We start from the raw sequence: 20770 nt of genomic DNA, 5'->3' as shown, positions 1-20770 counted from the left end.
TACGGAGGATTTTTGGGCCCATGTAAACGTGGTCAGTTAGTCAGAGGTGTTTGGGCAATTTGGGCAAGAGGTCAATCAATGTATCCATCCAGTCAGGATCAAAAGTGGCTTCATTAATTTTAGGGTATTAACTCATGTTAGCAGAAGACAATTCCAGCCGATAATTTACAAAATGGTCAATTTGTCTCTGCATTCAACTCATGACCTGTTCAGGTTACGTTCTGCATTAATGAGCCATGCGGTTCCCTTTAAACTGATGCCCCAAGACAACACCTGAAATCTCCCTGTTGCTTCATAATCTCACTGCTTTTCACACCCCCTCAATCTCTGTTTATAAGCAATAAACAGCATTGGAAAGCAATAGTTCTTGAGACTATTTCCCGAGAAAATGTCCGTGTACCATCACCCGCTTTCATACATTTCTATGAACACTGAAGCATTTTCTTACCTTCATATACAGCTTTGAAGCCCTGTGCACTCACAGCAAAGTCTGTGGTAAACCATAAGGCCAATATGGATCCACTGCTCACTATAGGGGAAGGCAGCATGAATCCTGACAACCTGCAAGGAAATGCAAGGACAGAAATGTTGACATAATTTAAGTTCAGCAAGACAGGCAATATTACATCTGACCACACACTGCATAGAAATACAAGCCCACAATATACAGTGTTGAGTGTTAACCCCAAATTCATGACTATATCCACTGGGTCCTCCATCGTCTCCTTATCCTTGTACTTCTGACTGTGTTCAACCATTTCTAGGCTTCTCCTTCACCAAGGAGTCATTTTCTCATTAATGCAACATTAAGCCACAACGCACAAGAGTCACTAGTTGTGAAACCAAACACATGGACACTATGAATGCCTGATGGGACAAATCAAAGATCAAGGACAAGGTGTGTCTTTGAACCTATGTTGTCTTTTCACCATTATGTCCACGATCCTCAGCATGGCCGCTGAAAAAAGCCCATAGAACTGTCGAGGGTGTTGAGTTGATCTGAATGCCTGCGGATATCTCCCCACTAGGAGACCTCGGGACAGACGAGCCCACTGGAGGGTGTGTGTGTGTGTATGCGTGTGTGTGTGTGTGTGTGTGTGTGTGTGTGTGCATGTGTGATATGGCCTGGTTCAATCTGGCCTAAGATCTGCAGGGTTTCCCCCATGGAGGAACAACAGAGGATATGTGAGGAGAGCAACACTTGGTCCAGAGTGTTTTCCTGTGTTTTCACCACCAGTATGAATCACAGTCAGATAGTTAGCATGAATCAGTAAAAATGAATAAATGAAAACATGTATTACATGTGAATGAATGGCAAGACTAACAGGAAAAAGGAAAAAAAAAAAAAAAAAAAGCAGAAATAAAAATAGGTAGAAACAGAATTGAAGCCCAGAAGTAGTGTTATAAAATTCATTTGTTATCATTTCAAAGGCCAGTTAGGAAAACGGAGAGGTTTGAGGAAAGAGTATGAAAGGTGAATGGACCAAAAAAAGAAAAAAAAAAAAAAGAAAAGGCTTAAGCCATTTACAACTTAGAGGACAGTGCACAGAGAGATTGGTGAAAAAAATGAATAATTTTAATTTTCTGGCCTCAGAGCAAGGACACAAAGGACGGACAAGAACAGATGAAGGGAGCATACAAAGCTCAACAAACAGAGCGGCTGAGGAATGAGAGGAGGAAAGACAGGACTGCAGTGTGTGAGGTGGGGCACACAAAAACAACAGGTTTCTCTTCCTGGAGATGAAATACATTTCACTTTACCTAAAGACGACACTTGGGTTATTAACCTCCATTTTTTGCTACTGCATCAATAATGAAGCGTTTTCTTAGCTAGACAAGGTGAATGAAATGTTGTCTGTTACTCATGCCAAGGAACACTCAGGAGAGCTAATAAAATAGTTAAAACCAACATATTTCTCATACCAGTATGTTTCAGTGAAGGATATATATCAAACTGTGTTAATTTAAACATTTGTTTTATTTTTCTAATATGCTATAGATAACCTCATCTTTAAATTCATACTCATTTTCTTTTGGCTTTTTCCCATCAGGGGCTGCCACAGTGTCCTCTGTCTGTCTTCTGGATCCTCCTTTCTCACACTAATCACCTGCCTGTCCCCCCTCACTGCTCCCATGATCCTCTCCACTGCCTTTCCCCTTCTTCCCTTGACTGGCAGCTCCATCCTCAGCACTCTTTTCTCCTCACAGCTCTCATGTCTCCGACATACACGACCAAACCGTCTCAATATGGTAGAATGCATATTTTTAAAGAAGGGCCCTTCTTGTATATTAGCATATGAATTAATAAAATACACACCCCTATCAGACAAACTGCAGCGTTGCCAGTGTTGACCAAACCTGACACCAGAGTTTGGAGACCTGAAGAAACAGGAGGATCTGATGGAAACCAGCAACACCATCAAAACACGGCAGTGTGGAGACTCCAAACCCAGACGGTTGTCCTCTTAGTTTGATAAAAAAATAAAATAAAATAATGTTTGTGGAAAGGTTCTACCTTCATTTAGTGAACATTTAAGCGCCCCCATCCAAGTATGTAGGCAAGTAAACAAGTTATTGAGCAGAATTTATTTATAAAGCGTCTTTCACAGATAAAGATAAAAAAAATTGCACCAATAAATGTAGAAAGATACACACACAAAAAGTCAGTAAAAATATGAATATATGTAATAATATTGATAAAAGCAGGGGAGTTACTGCTAACATCCAGATCATCAAAAACATACGTCAACAAAAACAATAAATAAAACTGAGCGGCTGCAGCCCAGCCAAAGACAAATCTGAACCAACGTGTTTTCAACTGCCTCATAAAAGTTTCACGGGAGTCGACCGGTCTGAGCTGTGGAGGAAGAGCAATCCACTGCTTCGGCCTGAGAGCTTGAAAAGCACAGTCACCACAGGGTCTGTTCTTGGTTGGTGAGACAGCAAGTGGGTTTTGAAGGCCAGACCTCAGAGCTCCATTTGGGACATTAGGGTGAAAGAAGTCGGTAATATATCAACATGTTTAAACCACATAAAGTCCTAAAAATTAGCACCAGTATTTTGAAAAGAATAGGAAAAGTGATGGTGAGGCAGTGAAGACAGGAGAGGGGTGATGTGGGGTCTCCTGTCTGATCCTGTTCAAAGCCAAGCAGCTGCATTAACATACAGAACAGATGGAACCAAACAGCTCAGCACACCCAATGCAACTGTTCATCCATAATGGGCCACTGGTCGCTACATGAGAGAGAACAGCAGTGTTTTAAAGTGAAGTACTACTGATCGTATGCTTTATTCCCAAACTGAACCTTTCCTTCTTAAGTGGATGTAAATTTTCTGCAAGGCAACAACAGAGATTGTATGTTCTTTCACCGTTACGAGTTGAGTCGGCTTCAATGACATTCATGTGCAACATCATTTACTTCTTCACATCAATACGACATTGTTTTTTATTTCTTTTTTTTCCCCCATTGAAGAGGTGAAGTCATCCATTTTTTTCTTGCCTGAGCACTGCATTTTTTGTACACTCGCCCTTTTTTTCTCAGCCAGAATGAGAATTGCTTGGTCACAGGCTACAATAAATCACCTTGGTGGCCCAAGGGGGACAGCGGCTGCATTCTCACATGAATATTTCACCACTCAACAAATAAGATGGTGAACAAAGTGAAATGGGTAAAACTAATTATCAGGAGCATGCTTTGCCCCATCATTTTTAATTTCACAGGCATATGAACTTTGAAGGACATGTTGCTTCAGGCCAAGGTTAATGTTTGCCACTGGTCAAAAAATTACACTGGGGTTGGCGTGATACCGGTCTTCTATTGATCAAGTAGGCACTGGAGCATTATTGAGTTACTGCGGCTGAAAACAGCAAAGGTAAAACAATTTGTGAAGGACTTCGAGCAAGTATACAGACCTGAATCAAGATTTGTCTCGAAGAGTTAAACTGACTAATGCTGCATTGAAAGCAAATTCATGTTAGTATTTCTATAAACTCTCTGTACAAACCCAATTCAAACGGCTGTTACAGAAAATTCTCTAATAAAAAGTACCAAAAATTATCTCTCTCTCTAAAATAGCTGAGATGAATTTAAAATATTTGACTGTTTATCCAGTGAAATGTCCACCCAGCCAGCCAGCTTATGTAACCAGACAGCCACTCAGTGTCTGCAGCCAGTTGGTCTTTACAGCCTTCCATCCAGCCAGCCAGTCGGCTCGCTTCCTTGTGAGCCTTTCTGCTGCTTCGTCCATCTGTCGGAATGCTCATCTGTATCTGCCTGTTCCGGTCTCTTCTTCCCCTCCGCCTGTCTGTCTATCTGACTGTCAGCATGTCTCATGTCAGCATATTCTCTTAATCTCCTCAGGATTACTGTTCAGACTGGATGGCAGTGCATGAGGAGGGGGAAGAAAAAAAACCCTATCGCTGGAATGTATGATCAGTGCCTTCCCATCAAGTGATTATCTCTCTTCTTCAGAGCTGGAACTTTTAATAAGTGCCTCATGTCACATTTCTCCAAACTAGTTTTGACAACAAATTTTGGAAAACATCATTGAACTTCAAACTTTCAGCTTTAAATGTGGCTCTTCTGTCTTGTCGCATGATGGTACATTCTAAAGCAAGTGAAAGGATGCAAACATGTTAGTGATGCTATGAATCTGTGGAGAAAAATAAATCAAAGGATGATAGAAAAGTGAGAAAAGAATCACAAACAGATGGGAGCCTTTAAACAAATGAGTCAGCTCAAAGAGAACTGTTTTTGCTAGAGGAAAAAAAAAATGTTTTTCAAATAAGACATTTAAGAAAATGAGCTAGATTTTGTCTCAGGTCGGTTTTCTGCCACTGAGTATATTTATTTTCCGGTGAAAACAGCAGGTGCATGAAGAAACATCTTTACTACCTGTATGCATAAAATGTTCACGCAAACAAAACAGAGCTCAGTCTCTATTTACAGTCTGGCTACAACAGTAATCACAGCTGGAAAGTGATCAATTCTATATTTATTATCACAGTTCTCACCCAGGAGCTGTCATCACTCAAATTAAATAAACTAAGTTTATGTTTTCTCTTATATCTACATACGGACACATACATCAAAGTGATGTGACCTTGAATCTGTCCTTGCAGTTTCCTAGTAAATCTGGCTTATAAGTAGCCTACCAAGCAGAAAATTTCAATATCTTTTATGTTTTTAAGGTTGGTTCAAACAGCTTTCTGAAGCTCTCGGTATTTCAATCGGCCAGCTCAAGTGGAATAGATTATATGCGAATGTAGAAAATATACAGCATTGATGTTTGGCGTCTGGGCTGCGGCCTCGCCGGCCCCCACAAGGAAGCGCCGGGCCGGGAGTGAGCCTTTCAAATACAGTAAGAGTCACACGAGCGGGGCGGCTGGAGACGTGTGGCAAATGGGCAGTTTGCGGAGCGGCGGCTGTTTTAAGTGAACGCCATGATTAAGAGGGCGCACAAGATATATGTTGAGGCAAGAGGGGCAACGCCGTGGCGGGTGTAGCGGTAGACTGAAGCTGACAGCCTGAATTGGCTGCCACGCTTTGATTCATTCAAAGGAAGATAAAGAGGAAAGAATTAACAAGTGAGCACATTTCAAAAACATGGATGCATTACTCAGTGAGTGAAACCATTTTATTTTCACCTCCCGGTTCACAGTGGAATAACATTTATCTCTATCATGTTGATAAAACCTTTTGTAAACCATAAAGCATGACAGATGCCTGTGAAATTAACTCGCTGAAATACACAAAAGAGGTTGGTTCTGCACGTGCTGGTGGCTTCATTTGTTTGTGTTAGGTATACTGCGTCTCTTAATGGATGCAGTATTGAACTATAACCATTTAAATCTTCTCATCTCATTACGAATGAGTGTTTGATGCCCACTGCTGACTTTTTAAGGCTCTCAGGCACCGTTTTCCTGCAAAGGCAGTGACAACCTGTATCAATCACACCTTAACAATGCCAAATAATGAGTGATGTTGGCAGTCTGGGCTTTAACACCTCACAGGAGGTTGCATCTAAAAGGAGAGCGTGTAAACAAACTGTTGCATTTGAAATTTCAGCTGTAGTGTCTAAGTGACTTATTCAATGGCCATTATGATGAGCCTCACGCGGGACAAACGACCCCTGACTGCTCTCAACCTCCACGATACAAGCCGGAGAGCTCAGATGAGGGGCTGACATGAGGCTCAAAGGAAGTGGGGAAACTTGAGGGATTTCACTCACGATTTGTGAAGTAAAACATCCTGCTGACTCTTGGTGACTAATGCAACATGCACCCAAAACAGAAAAAGGTTGTTTTGTTTTTGTTTTTTTCTGGATTTTGTTTTTGTGAAGGTGTGAACAGTTCAGTTTTTGCCACAATGGTTGGTAATTTGCATTCCAATTAAAATGCTTGAAAGGAAGTTATGAGTCAGGTTACAGCTTGCAGTGAATACATGTCATTTCCAAAATCAAATGACAGGGCTGACTCGATATTTAATTTTGGCACTGGGAAAATTTTAACATTTGGTAACTCCGCACAGTGACACACAGTCAAAAAAAAAAAAAAAAAGCAGCCACTTAATCTATAAATGTCATACTATGTGCGTTTAGCGAATATAAAACAACAGCAATCTGATGGAAAATATGAATAAATCTCTCTTGGCACAATTAAAAAAACAAAACAAAACAAAAAACAACCAGACCAGTGTAAACTCATAAACAAATATAACAATGCTCTCCTTTATTCCTGCACAGTATTGGGCTTCGACTTGCCAATACTAGATTCACTCTCCACTTGTCAGTAGATGTATGTCCCTGGCTGAAACTATTTGTTTCAACTGTCAATCTGGGATGTAACCTTTTTTTTTTTTTTTTTTCTTAAGATTGTCTACACCTTGCTGGTTCTACTAGTGACACAACACAGCCCTGAGCAAATGAAAAGAGCAGCTTGTGGTGGAGAAGACAAAGGAAAAGAGGCGCCTGATGAGAGAAAGTAAGGTAGAGGACAAGCCACAGAAAAAAAATGCTAAAACGATTTAAATTAAAGTCATGAATAGATTTAGTCTTGGGGGCAGGAGTGAAAATGTGCCAACATAGCAAATGAAAAGAGATGTGTATTTTGAACTGAACTCTTAATGGTGGTAAAACTTTCTCCATATCTTGTAACGTGATGGTTGAAAATTTCACAGGCAGGATTTTGAAGGTTGTAAAATTTTACAGCCTTATTGACAAATACAAAACACACAAGCTCATATTTGCAGTGGATGAAACATGGAAACAACCGGAGCAGGCTGGAGATGAATACCTACATTCCAATGGTATCAATGCAAAACAATAAATCACATATGTGTGTCATCTTGAATGAAGAAATGAAGCTGGATTAATGGATAATTTGTTCTAAGGTATAATTGTAGATCCCAGGCTGAGGAACAGTTCAACAGGCTGCTCTACTTTAAGCTCCTGCAAACTCTTTCAAAACTGTCTCTGTAACTATTGTTGAGACGATTAATATGATGAGATGATACTGCACTTTCACTTGTTTTTGGACGAGGAGAAGAGAAGAGAAGAGAAAAGAAGAGAAGAGAAGAGAAGAGAAGAGAAGAGAAGAGAAGTTGAGATATTGAAATACATTTGTTTTCATAGTATCAAGCACATTTCATGCTGTCAAATGTAGAAACACAAACATATCTTCTTCTGAAGAAGAATTGCTGGGTGTTTTTTTTAATGTATTTTGCCTGTGGGAATGTGAGTTACCCACTGAGATACATAAATACACACACACACACACACACACACACACACACACACACACACACACACACACACACACACAGGAGATAAGCAGGAAAGCATAAGGCACACACATGATCACACCGACCTACACGGGACCACTGCCGCAGTTTTGTGCGAAGTTGAATGCCTTGCTCAAGGGCACTTTGGCAGTTGATGGGAATTGATGTGTGTGATGAGGTGGTAAGAAGCCGACTGATTTTCCCGAGTCCTCAAGCAGCCCCCTGCTGTGTTAGCAGAAACCCCACCCAACCCCAGAGGGAACGGCAAGATGTCTGCTTACTTGAGTTGTCTATGGAAGCTAGTTGAGCAGGTTTTCTGTGTGTGTGTGTGTGTGTGTGTGTGTGTGTGTGTGTGTGTGTGTGTGTGTGTGTGTGTTCTCGTATTTCTATCCTTCTTGGGGCCAAATGTCCCCACAAGGATAGCAAAACGTGAAACGACGTGCCTTGTGGGGACCCTTTTCCGGTCCTAAGTAGGAGAAACAGTGTTTTCTTGACCATGTTGTTGTTACTGAAAAAAGTAAAAGTGCAAAAACATTTCTTTAGGGTTAGGCTTTGTTGTGGTGTGGGTTAGGGTTAGGGTAAGGGTCAGGGTTAGGGGCTAGACATGAATGGGAGTCAATGGAAGGTCCCCACAAGGATAGAAATACAAGACCGTGCGTGTGTGTGTGTGTGTGTGTGTGTGTGTGTGTGTGTGTGTGTGTGTGTGTGTGCATTCAGAAAAGATATTTTAACTTTAAAAGAGGAAAAACTTGCATAATGGTGAGGTTCCTGTTGCAGTGTCAAAAATGAATTCAGAAAACTTTACAGTTACGTTTTTATCTCGTCTCAAAATGAGAAGGTCCGGGTTCAAATACCAGCAGGGCCTTTCTGTGTGGAGCTTGCATGTTCTCCCTGCATGGGTTTTCTCCAGGTACTCTAGTTTCTTCCGATAGTCCAAAAACATGCATGTCAAGTTAACTGGAGACCGTAAATTGTCCATAAAAGTAGTTGTGGAATTTTTGGTGATACAGAGCCAAAGATTACGAGCCAAGGTGTTGACGCTTGCACAGGGAGGGGTTTTTTTTTTTCAGAATTGCAGAGGAAACACACACAGATCAGCTGATCGAGAACGAGGCTGCTGCTCCAAGGAGAATCCAACCCAGTTCTCGCATGACTTGCGGCAATGCCAGGTTATATCTCACGCGAGAATAGCAGATGCTTCCGAGCCAAGTGGATTCAGACAAAACAGGGCGGCCTTGCTCTGTGTTCCTGAAAACTTGGAGACAAAGCATTATTCCATATCAAAAGTGAGTGTGGGTATGTGTGGTTCTGTGTGTCTTTGCCCTGTGATTTATCAGTGCCCTGTCCAGATTTGTCCTGTCTTTGACTATAACTGGCTGGGATTGACTCCAGCAACCCTGAACAGGGTATTAGTATGAAAGAAGATGGAAGGATGGGTGGATGGATTTGACTCCATGTTTTCTGGTAGTGGACTGAAAGTCATGATATTTAAGTGGAAAACAGCTTTTCCTTTTGTGGAATTTTTTTGTAAAAGTTAATAACCAGCTATATTTTCAGTGATGTGCAATACGGTCATTATCAGAATGAATCTTATAGTCTTATATTTCTCAGGGATAAATAATTAGTCTAAAAACAGATCACATTCCCCTTGAATCATAGGAGTGCTGCCCTTTTGTTACATAACGCGCAATCCGCTCCAATTATTACAATCATATTGCAAAAATACCCTGTGTTAAAAATGAAAATTGTGTTAAATTTTTTTGGGGAAAAGTCACCATAATATTAGGTCACAAAAGGTACAAATAAGCTCCACTGAATCCCAGAGGGACCAATTTGTCTAAGCTGTGGTTAGGAACAGAGGCAGAGAGTAAGCTGCTGGCATGCTGCCAAATTTCACTGGGTTGTAGACCAGAGTTATTTTTACTAAGAATGTGGTTTTAACATGGGCCACAGTTTGCTTAAATCAGGCAAGAGGATGTTTCACTGAATGTAAATATCAGATTTAAAAAATGAGGTAATGAAAGAATGTTGCATGTAATAAAAGTTACTGATTTTCTAGTCGTTGGTGAGACAAGAGTCGGCATTTAGTCAATGGACCACCGACAGAGTCGTTTCTTGTGAAAAATTGTTTAAAGTAAGGGTTGAATGAAAAGGTCTTCTCTTACTGTATAGGGTACCTCAAGATGACTAATGTTGCAATCTACGGTTGAATTCAACTGAAAGGTTTTTTGTTGAATAATATGTTTTGTTCAGTAATTAAAAAAAAAAGACCAAAGTATTTCATTGGAACCAAAGGCTGGCTTTGTCTGCTATTTTTCAAGCAACATCGAGGTGCCAAAGTCCAAAGGAAATGCTCAAAACTCTGCCAAAAAAACAAACAAAAAAAAAAAAAAAACAATGACATTTGAAATGTTCATGGTGTGTAGGCAGACAAAGCACAAACGCGGCAACAGAGGTTCAGCTGCTATTTAGAAAAGTCCTTTCTGCCTAGCAGCAGCGGCATCTGCAAAGGTTTGTGGGTATCCAGACTGCTGGCTGTTCGCCAAGTCTCCAGGTCCTTCAGACTAAAGTACTTTCCCTCTCTGTCTCTGTCTCACAGATACCAACACACAAGCACACACAACCTTGTTTCGTTCCCCAGTCTGTTGTAGTGAGATGCACATCACGCTCTTACTAACTCCTGAACTGCATGTTGTATTGCACTGAGCGAAAGAGAGAGAGAGAGAGAGAGAGAGAGAGAGAGAGAGAGAGAGAGAGAGAGAGAGAGAGAGAGAGAAACTGAATCATGAACAAATGTGCCAGTTCAACCTGCAGTATGTGATTTTGGTATTATGGTGTTCAGTTCTCATTTGATGGCACAAATCCCTAACAGTAATATTTAGAATCTTAAAAAATAAAAAAAAAACCCTGACCTGCCATCTTAAAGAGGTGGGGGAGTTTCAGTGCCCGCGTGATCCCAGGAGCTATGTTGTCCGGGGCTTTATGCCCCTGGTAGGGTCTCCCATAGCAAACAGGTCCTGGGTGATTGGCCACACCAAGGGCAGGTCAAAAGCCCCTATGAAGAAGCTTAAATCAAGGACCGTGACGTTGCCCAGTATGGCGCAACCAGGGCCCCACCCTGGAGCCAGGCCTGGGGTTGGGGCTCGCAAGCAAGCACCTGGTGGTCGGGCCTGGGTTTGCTTATAGCCCCACAGCTGAGCTGCCATGTGTTGGAGTTTTCCCCAGTGAACGAGAGGGTCGCATCTGTGCGCCTTTGGGTCAGAGATAGGTCTCGGCTTATGAGCCGAACAGCAGGGCAGAGTACTCAGCCTTCTTGAAGTCCCTGGGAGGGGTACTGGACAGTGCTCCAGCTGGGGACTCCATTGTTCTACTGGGGGACTTCAACGCCCACGTGAGCAGTGACAGTGAGACCTAGAGGGGAGTGATTGGGACGCACGGCCTCCCTGATCTGAATCCGAGTGGTGTTTTGTTATTGGACTTCTGTGCTAGCCGTTGTGAGGGTCTGTTAGGAATGTCTGGTGGAAACCTCTGTCAGTTTTGAACTCCCACCTCCAAGAACTTCTCTCATATCCCGAGGGAGGCTGGGGACATTGAGTCTGAGTGGACCATGTTCTCCACCTCCATTGTCGAAGCAGTTGCCCGCAGCTGTGGCCGTAAGGTCTCCGGTGCCTATCGTGGTGGCAACTCCCGAACCCGGTGGTTGACACCGGAAGTGAGGGTGGAGTCAAGCTAAAGAAAGACTCCCATTGAGACTTGTTGGCTCATGGGACTCCAGAAGCAGCTGACAGGTACCAGCAGACCAAGCGAACTGCAGTGCGAGCGGTTGTGGAGGAAAAATCTCGGGTCTGGGAGGAGTTCGGGGAGGTCATGGAGGACGACTACCAGTTGGCCTCGAAGAAATTCTGGCAAATCGTCCAGCGCCTCAGGAAGGGAAAGCAGGTCTCTACTAACACTGTTTACAATGGAGGTGGGGATCTGCTGGCCTCAAGTGGGGACATTATAGGATGGTGGAAGTAATACTTCGAAGACCTCCTCAATCCCGTCGCCACGTCTTCCGCGGAGGACGCAGATGCGGATGTTTCAGAGATGAACTCATCTATCACCCAAGCTGAAGTCACCGAGGTGGTTGGTAAGCTCCTCAGTGGCAAGGCACAGGGGGTGAATGAGATTTGCCCCGAGTACCTTAAGTCTCTGGATGTGCAGGGACTGTCTTTTTTGACACATCTCTGCAACATCCCATGGTGGTCGGGGACAGTGCCTCTGGATTGGCAGACTGATGTGGTGGTATCCCTTTTTAAAAAGGGGGACCAGAGGATGTGCTTCAACTATAAAAGGGGTTCACACTCCTCAGCCTCTCTGGGAAAGTCTACTCCAGGGTACTGGAGAAAAGGATTCGACTGATAGTCGAATCTCAGATCCAGGAGGAACAATGTGGTTGTCGTCAGGGTTGCAGAACGCTGGACCAGCTCTATACCCTCCATAGGTTGCTTGAGGGTTTGTGGGAGTTTGCCCGAGCAGTTCACATGTGTTTTGTGGAGTTGGAGAAGGCATTCGACTGCATCCCTTGTGGTGTCTTGCGGGGGGTGCTCCGGGAATACAAAGTTCGGGGCCCACTGTTAACTGGCGTCTGGTCTCTGTATGCCCGGATTTACCGGTCAATCTACGTTCCCACCCTCACCTATGGTCATGAGCTTTGGGTCATGACCGAAAGGACAAGATCCCGGATACAAGCGGCCGAAATGAGCTTCCTCCGTAGGGTAGCTGGGCGCTCCCTTAGAGATAGGGTGAGGAGCTCAGTCACCAGGGAGGAGCTCGGAGTAGGGCCGCTACTCCTCCACATCGAGAGGAACCAGCTGAGGTGGCTCGGACATCTGTTTAGGATGCCTCCTGGACGCCTCCCTAGGGAGGTGTTCCGGGCATGTCCCACTGGGAGGAGACCCCGGGGAAGACCCAGGACACGCTGGAGAGACTATGTCTCTCGGCTGGCCTGGGAACGCCTTGGGATCCTCCCAGAGGAGCTGGAGGAAGTGTCTGGGGACAGGGAAGTCTGGGCATCCCTGCTGAGACTGCTGCCCCCGCGACCCGGCCCCGGATAAGCGGTAGAAAATGGATGGATGGATGGATGGATTTCTTTGCTTCTTTGCTTTTTGCAGATGATATTGCCCTGTTTGCTCTATCAAACTTAGACCTTCAGCATGCACCGGGGTGGTTCACAGCCATGTGTGGAGGGACAGGGATGAGGATCAGCACCTCCAAATCTGAGGCCATAGTCCTCGACCGAAGAAGGTGTTTGCACTCTCCAGGTCGGTGGACAGACTCTGGCCCAAGTGGAGGACTTTATGTATATGGGGTCTTGTACACGAGTGAGGGACGGATGGAGCTTGAGATCGACAGGTGGATCAGTGCAGCGTCTGCAGTGATGTGGTCATTGTATTGGTCCGTCGTGGTGAAGAAGGAGCTGATCCAAAAGGCGAAGCTCTCAATTTACCGGTCAATCTACGTACCCACCTTCACCTATGGTCACGAGCTTTGGGTCATGACCGAAAGGCCAAGATCCCGGATACAAGTGGCTGAAATGAGATTCCTCCGTAGGGTGGTTGGGCACTTCCTTAGAGATAGGGTGAGGGCTCAATCACCAGGGAGGAGCTCGGAGTAGAGCTGCCACTCCTCCACATCGAGAAGCCAGCTGAAGTGGCTCGGGCACCTCTCTAGGATGCCTCCCTGGGGAGGTGTTCTGTGCATGTCACACCGAGAGGAGACAGCAGGGAAGACCTAGGACATGCTGGAGAGACTATGTCTCTAGGCTGGCCTGGGAACACCTTGGGATCCTCCCGGAAGAGCTGGAGGAAGTGTCTGGGGACAGGGAAGCCTGGGAATCTCTCCTTAGACTGCTGCCCTCTTGACGTGGGTCCTGGATCAGTGGTGGAAGATGGATGGATGGATGGAAAAAAAGAAAAAGTGAAATATCCACTAAAGGCAAAGTAAGGCATGTCGCTCTTGGAATTACAAAAAAGCTTAACAAAGCTGAGATCTTATTTCACAACACGAATCACCAAATGGTTATTCATTTTCTCTTGCTTCTGGTCTTTGTAGGCCATCTTAACTTCATGATCAGAAAAACAGAATAATTCCACGGGGCATGTAGGATATGTATGCTACCGTGCTTAACTGTTCCCATTTCATTACTAAGAAGTCGGAGTAAACGTGTCTTCATTTGTACTCATATGTAATATACCAATAGTGAGTCCAGAGACCTTAAGATTTTAATTGCTGACATTCTCATAGTTAGAAGACCAATCCTCTGCCTCGATTTGCTTCTTGCCAACTCTCTGCTGTATGATATCAGTGCTAGCTGGTTTTTCATCTTTATTCATATTAGGTTGATATCAGATTTAGGTTAAAGTTGCACAAAGCACATATAGAAATCACTGATGCATATTGAAATGGAGGAAAACTACACTGAAAACTGGCCAAAAGCACTGGCGTTTTTCCACTGCTAATGTGGGACACTTGGAACAAAAGCTCAAAAAAGCTCAAAGTTGTGAATGTGAGTTATGGATATGTGCCAAACACAGGGACTCTTGGCAATTGTGTCTATCCATTTGAAGGAAAAATAACTCAGAAAACTACATTGAAAAATACAAATATGGAGATACATGCCAAACAACTGTGGTGTTGTTTAGCCAACCATGATTCTGTTTCTTGGCTGTGGACTGTACACCATTAAACAACTGTTTTAATGGTTAATTAACCTGTAAACATTTAAACATTTGTTATGTTGTATACAATGACTAAACATAACATTTTGCACACATGTGAGATGAAAAACACCGACTAATCAAGTCAATTCAACTTTGTGTATACATTCCCAAGTACAACACAGTCATTTCTCAGCACTTTTACAGAAAAAAAAAACAAATACTTCCCTTATGTCTTCATCATGGCATGCGTTAAAAAGTCAAAATAGATGATGCAGCAAGTGAACATTTTGTGTACAATGTTGATGTGTTAGAAGATGGAAAAAAATAACAAATGTCAGGGAGAGCGAACATGACAGCGCTAAAGTCTGATGGATAGTCAACAGGGTCAGCAGCGGTTCCAGTTTGCAATGAACAGTATCTATCAAAAGAGTTCCAAAGAAAGAGGGCTGGCAGTTGTGATCCGAGCCATTACATCCTCCACAAGTTATTCATGTTTGCAGAAAGCTGCACAGTGGATGGCAGTTCATGTATGGAACTGAAAAAGAACTATACACAACACTATGGAGGTAATCCTAATGTTAGAACTCAAATTTATTGAACATTATTCAGCAAAAGTGAATAGATCAATACACAAAATTCACAAAAAGAATGATCAGCAAAACCTAGTAAATTGTTCTGAATGTGCACCCAAAGAGTTCAGCCTCCTCTTCCTCAGTTTCCAGGACACTATCCCTCCGTCCATCCATTTATCTTTAGTCCATCGAGACTGCTTGTGGATTTCTCTGCTATCCTTCTATTGAGATTTCATACAAGTTTCAAACCAATTTATAACTCTGTAACGTGCAAACACAGGACAATAAATACTGAAAATTCATGATATGTTAACCTTTAATACAATTTGCTGCCATCTGTTTAGGTCAGCTGTTCAGCAAATCTGTTTTCCAACTGTCAGACATGTCAGTAACACTAGTGATGCACTCACATCAGCACAGGGAGCCAACCATCCATCACAATGCTAACCATTACTATTAGACACACACACACACACACACACACACACACACACACACACACACACACACACACACACACACACACACACACACACACACACACACACACACACACACACACTTTATAAAGTGCTTCAACCTTGACTCCTCTCACACTCTTACGACCATTACTTGGTCCTCGTCCCACACAAAGATTGGTCATTACTAGTCTTGAGGAGCAGGTAGAGCAAGCACACAAACATATAGACTCACATCCACACACAATCGCACAACACTAGTGATCCGAAACACAAACATCCACCTGAGAACATGGATGGCTCACAGGGTGTGTAAACACAGGTCATGACATATAAAAAAATACTGAAACCAACCATGTCATACACACACAAACAAACGCCGGGGAATTTGTAAAGTCTAGCATCTATGTCACATTAAACAGGCATCTGAACTCATCCCCAGGCTGTAGTTTAAATGCAAATAGTGAAAACATTAACATATATGTAACATAAACCATGACTCACTGTCTGGACCTGTACAGTGTGTTTGAATGGGTTTTCATGTCTTTATGTGATCTGTGTATGAACAGTTTTTACACTACCTGTAAACATGTTTTTGTACTTCTCTATGTGTGCATTTCAAATGATTTGTGAGTTTGTGCACAGTGTCTATGTCTATTGTTTTGTGAGTGTGAATGTGTGTGTCTGACCACATTGAAAAGCGTATAATCCGGCGCTATGGGCAATATCAACAGAGAAAACCACTGGGCTAAAGTAGGCCAAGCTTCCCTTTAAAACACACACACACACACACACACACACACACACACACACACACACACACACACACACACACACTTAACACTAACACCGCATCACCAATCCACTGTGGGGGAGAAATGCATTATTTGACAAACCATTAAAACTGATTCTCTATGCTTCTGAGAGACAGTGAGAGAGAGAGAAGAGGGGGAAAAAAAGGAAAGAAGGGGCGGATTAGAGAGAGGAAGCGAGAATTAGGAGACCGCAACCCGCCACCCCCAGCTCCATTTCCTCCTCGACACCGTCTCTCTCACCATCTCATTCTCCCCTCCTCTTATCTCTGTCAGGTTTGTTTAGAGGCCCCTTGACATGTGTCCTCTACATGCCTTGGTGTACGTGGTGTATGTGTGCATGTGTCCTTGTGTGTGTATGCATGTGTGTATGCGTTAAATGAAAGATTTCTGACAAGGTGTGAACAGTGAAAGCTTCTACAGTCACATCCACCTACAGCCCTGAGGGAAGGACACCTTTATACTCTCCTCCGTGCACACGTGCATGCATACAAGGTGTGCAAGGTGCAGTCAAAAAGTACAAATTCCTATGCATATTCATAGTGTAGCACAGTGAGCAACAAAAGCAAACAGTGGCTTTTCAGAGTTACTATGAGCGTGATGATCACATAATTACCTGATTCTTTCTCTTTTCCTTGCTGGTGGTGGCTTTGCGCCGTAAAACGCCCCCCTCTACATTAAGAGGTGATTTGAAAAGGCAGTGCAGTGCAGGACATACAGTGCAAATTGCTCATTGTGCCTGTCATGTGTAAATGTGCAAGGCCTCCACAGAACATCTGAATCATTGAGAGGCAGCGGGAGAATGCAAGGCATTTTATTTTATTTTTTTTTTTAAAGCTTTGTGCAATATTTGAACTTTTTTTTCCTTTTATAACTTCAGTATGAAAACTACATATTAACCTGTCAAACATGGTCTAAATTTTTTCCACACCTGGTCGGACAAGGCACAGACATGTATGTGCTAATGCTGACAAACAATCGAGACCACAGTGTAATTACCATCCAACTGGACCCTCATCAGTCACACAGCTGCAGAACTAAATCACTGCCTAATTGTCTCTACAGCGCCGTGTTGTTGTTTCTGGATTGATTGGCGGTTGTTCATTATGTCAGAACATTTTGGGGTGATATATCTTTATTTTTTTGTTTCATCAGGGTGTGGCAGGTGGGCCTCCAATGGGAGGGAACCAGTGTGCGCTATATGCCTGAACCTCTTTACCTGGCTCGTCTCAGTGCAGAGGAATGGTGTTCCTACTGTCAGTCTCTCCACCTCCTCACTGTCCTCGAGGTGAAAACTAATTCCAACCGGTTGTGTCAGTGATCTCATTCTTCGACCCAAAGTTTATGGCCATATATGAGGTTAGTGATCGACCATTAAACCAGCAGACAGCTTTGCTGTCCAAATCTGTGGCTTGTATCTTGGGATACTTGAACTCCTGCATCTGGGATGTGGAGAACAGACCATGTTTTTCTTTTTTTGTTTTCACGAATAGACCACTGACTCAGACTTGGAGGTGCAGAAGCATATCCCAACCATATCAAACTAACGGCTGGAGGCGCTCATGTGATGGAGCCAAAAAGACAACATCGCCCTCAGAGAGCAGAGACGCAACCTTCAGGCCTCCCTACATGATGCTCCACTAACCTTGCACGCCTCTTGACACCCTGTCCATGAAAATCACAAAAAAAAATTCAACACAATGCACGACCTTGGTGGAGTCAAAAACCGGCATCAGACAAGCTAAATAGAAGCTCAGTTTACAGATATAAGCATTGCTTCAGAAATACAGAGATTAACGAGCACACATCCATCCAGGGTGAGTGAGTGTGTGAATGGGTGAATGTGATTAACAAAGTATTTCAAAGACTGCTCAAGCAGTGAAAAGACTCTATATGAGTGAAATCAATTCACCATCTACACTTACACATAGTCTCTAGGAATCATCATTATCATCATCATCATCACCACCATCATTGTAGCAAAGGATTTCTTCCTCCCTGCAAAAGTCTGTTGGTCTCTAACCTGACACTGTCTCAAAATCTCATTTACAGCTCCAGGAAATTAAACTCAAATGATTTAATTAGTAATTTTAAGAGGGAAAAAAAGGAGAGAAGAAAAATCACCACAGCTGATAATAGCCAAACAAAGGTTGAAAATTTTAGCTCCAACGACACCACAGTATTCAGACAGAGCTGTTAATCCTTAATTAGACCACTGTTTACACCGTTATGTAATTGTTGCATTTATACATGTCGGGGGAAAGAAAATCCATGTTTCCATTTATAGCAATTGCAGAAGAAAGCTCATTTAATGTGTCTGAATGCAATCTTGCAGACTGGCGTTATTGATTGAATCGACACATCCCTGCATGTACAGCCGTCTGCGGTTTTGTTGGATTTAACAATTTATTGTGTTGTCAATCAGAATTTAAAGGCCAAATGTAAATAAAGACAGTAGCAATAAAACAAGGAGAAAAAGTTAAATTAACAGTGGAATAAAACATGCTGATTCTTGCTGAACTCATTCTCTGGGGTATAAAACATGACTGACGGGAGAGAGACTCCCCTCCTCCACACCCTTACTCATCCTCATTTGATTGATTGCCACCCCTCTGTTGCAGCTGTAATCCTTCACTTTGCTTTCTCACCAAGAGGAGCCGGATTTCTGCATCTTCAGAAGCGTGAAAGGCCAAAATAACCAAGAATATTTCTGAATATGAAGTGAAAACTATGGAATGTGTTTTCTTTGATTACTTGTTTCATTTTGTGTGCGTTTGTTTTCTTCTGATTTTCCAATAACAAAACAGGATGGTGGATCTTCTTCATACAAAACCTCAAGAGAGCGCGAGAAACCTGGCAGCTTTCCAAATTATAGAAAATACTCCATTGGCATAGATACTTTCAGTTTATTTGTTAAACATTTGCAAAAGACCAATATAAAAATGGTCAATTCTTCAGTGATAGAGTTTGTATAATTCAAACCAAAACATCAGAGGATTGTTTTTGTTTTTTTTTTATGTTTTCCCTGTGATTTCCTGGTAACTCACCCCTAAATGTGCCCATTGTGAGCGGCTGAAATCTGTGAGAGAAACAGCATAGTTAGATTGATATAATTATTCTTTTTCTGATAGAAGTGTATAACAAACTCAGTTCATAGATATGGTTTATGGAGTGAAAAAACATCTGCTTGACATTCGGAGGATCATTAACTTTGAAAAACCAGGGTAATGTGAGTAACGGGTGGAAGTCACTGGGGCCACAGACGGCGTCTTGAAAGTTTTTTAGTGAAACAATCCGACAAGGACTGCAACGCATTCTGAAAGGAAACGATTTGGCTTAATGACAAAGTTAAACGTTGGGCATTTTCAGGCTTTTCAACAGTGAAAATCATGTATCGTATATCAGTCTGAATTCAAATGATTCAAAGTGCTAGATTGACAAAAGGATGAATCCAGAAAAGATCGTGGAGAAATCACTGCATTTCTCAGACTGTGACAAACGCTGCAATAAGAAAAAAAATTAGCTCTGCTTGGAACCTAACAACAATTCAACATTAGTCAGTGTTACCGTGATTCAGGCGTTCAGGCCTTAGAAATGACTCAGTGAAATCCTACGCACACAGTTTCTCACTCAATAGCGCTGATTTGTGAACTAAGGAAAAGCCATGACTTCTATCTATACAGCAATCCACTATGTGTTCCTTTCCTCACCAGGTAATTCAGTGTTTGATTCTGATTTGATCAGATTTCATTGGAAAACATGTGACTCAGTAGATCAGTCCGTCTCCAGATTCCCCTGCTCTGTTTTCCTCTTACGATCTAGTTCTGTTTTGACATTTTTTCTACTTCACAAATATATTTCCCCTCAGTTTGTTTCCACCACTTTTATCATCTCTCTTCTTCTCACATTCTGCTCTCACTTATCAATGCTACTGTGTCATTTTCCGTTCTCCTCTTCCTCTCCACTGACATCCAGTTGTATCCATTCTGCTCTGAATCCATGAGCACCGGGGCAGGTTGTGGCATAAAGACAAAGAGCCAGAGGAAGAAAGGATAAGGCTGAGTTATAAAGAAATGCATTCTTTGTGGCTCAAAACTGCACATAGAAAAACAACACAAATCAAACGCAATTCATGACTTGAGCGGAAACAGTAAAGTCAGAGTTTATGTCCATTCACTAGATGCAACCTCGCTCACTGTAAATCTGGACCAACTATTCTTTTTACACCAAACATCACTTTAACTGTTGTCAAAATATCTCTCATGTCACGACGGGGCCGGAGAGAATCCCTTGTCAAAACCCAAAGCTAAATTTATATTTCTCTAAGAAAAGGGATGTGTTGTGTCTATGCCAGAGACATGCGTAGGCTCAAAGGTTAGATTGTAAGAGACACCACAGCTGATGCCTCCTCAAATTGCCATCTGCACTGATCCCGAAGACTGAAGG

The 20770-nt window shown here is 42.7% G+C and overlaps 1 protein-coding gene across 1 annotated transcript in view; it reads right to left on the bottom strand.

Moving 5' to 3' along the window:
* Positions 1-371: 371 nt before the first annotated feature.
* Positions 372-20770, bottom strand: part of csmd1a (CUB and Sushi multiple domains 1a) — a 138913-nt gene continuing 118514 nt past the window's right edge. The window contains exon 3 of the mRNA XM_030097344.1: positions 372-561. Coding sequence (XP_029953204.1) covers positions 423-561 — 139 coding nt within the window. The 3' untranslated portion in view covers positions 372-422. The remainder of the gene's footprint in view (positions 562-20770) is intronic.

Source organism: Salarias fasciatus, chromosome 1 (genome assembly GCF_902148845.1).
Source record: "Salarias fasciatus chromosome 1, fSalaFa1.1, whole genome shotgun sequence".
NCBI lineage: Eukaryota > Metazoa > Chordata > Actinopteri > Blenniiformes > Blenniidae > Salarias > Salarias fasciatus.
The sequence above is the reverse complement of the archived record's forward strand: the minus strand, read 5'-3'. Positions and strand labels throughout refer to the sequence as shown.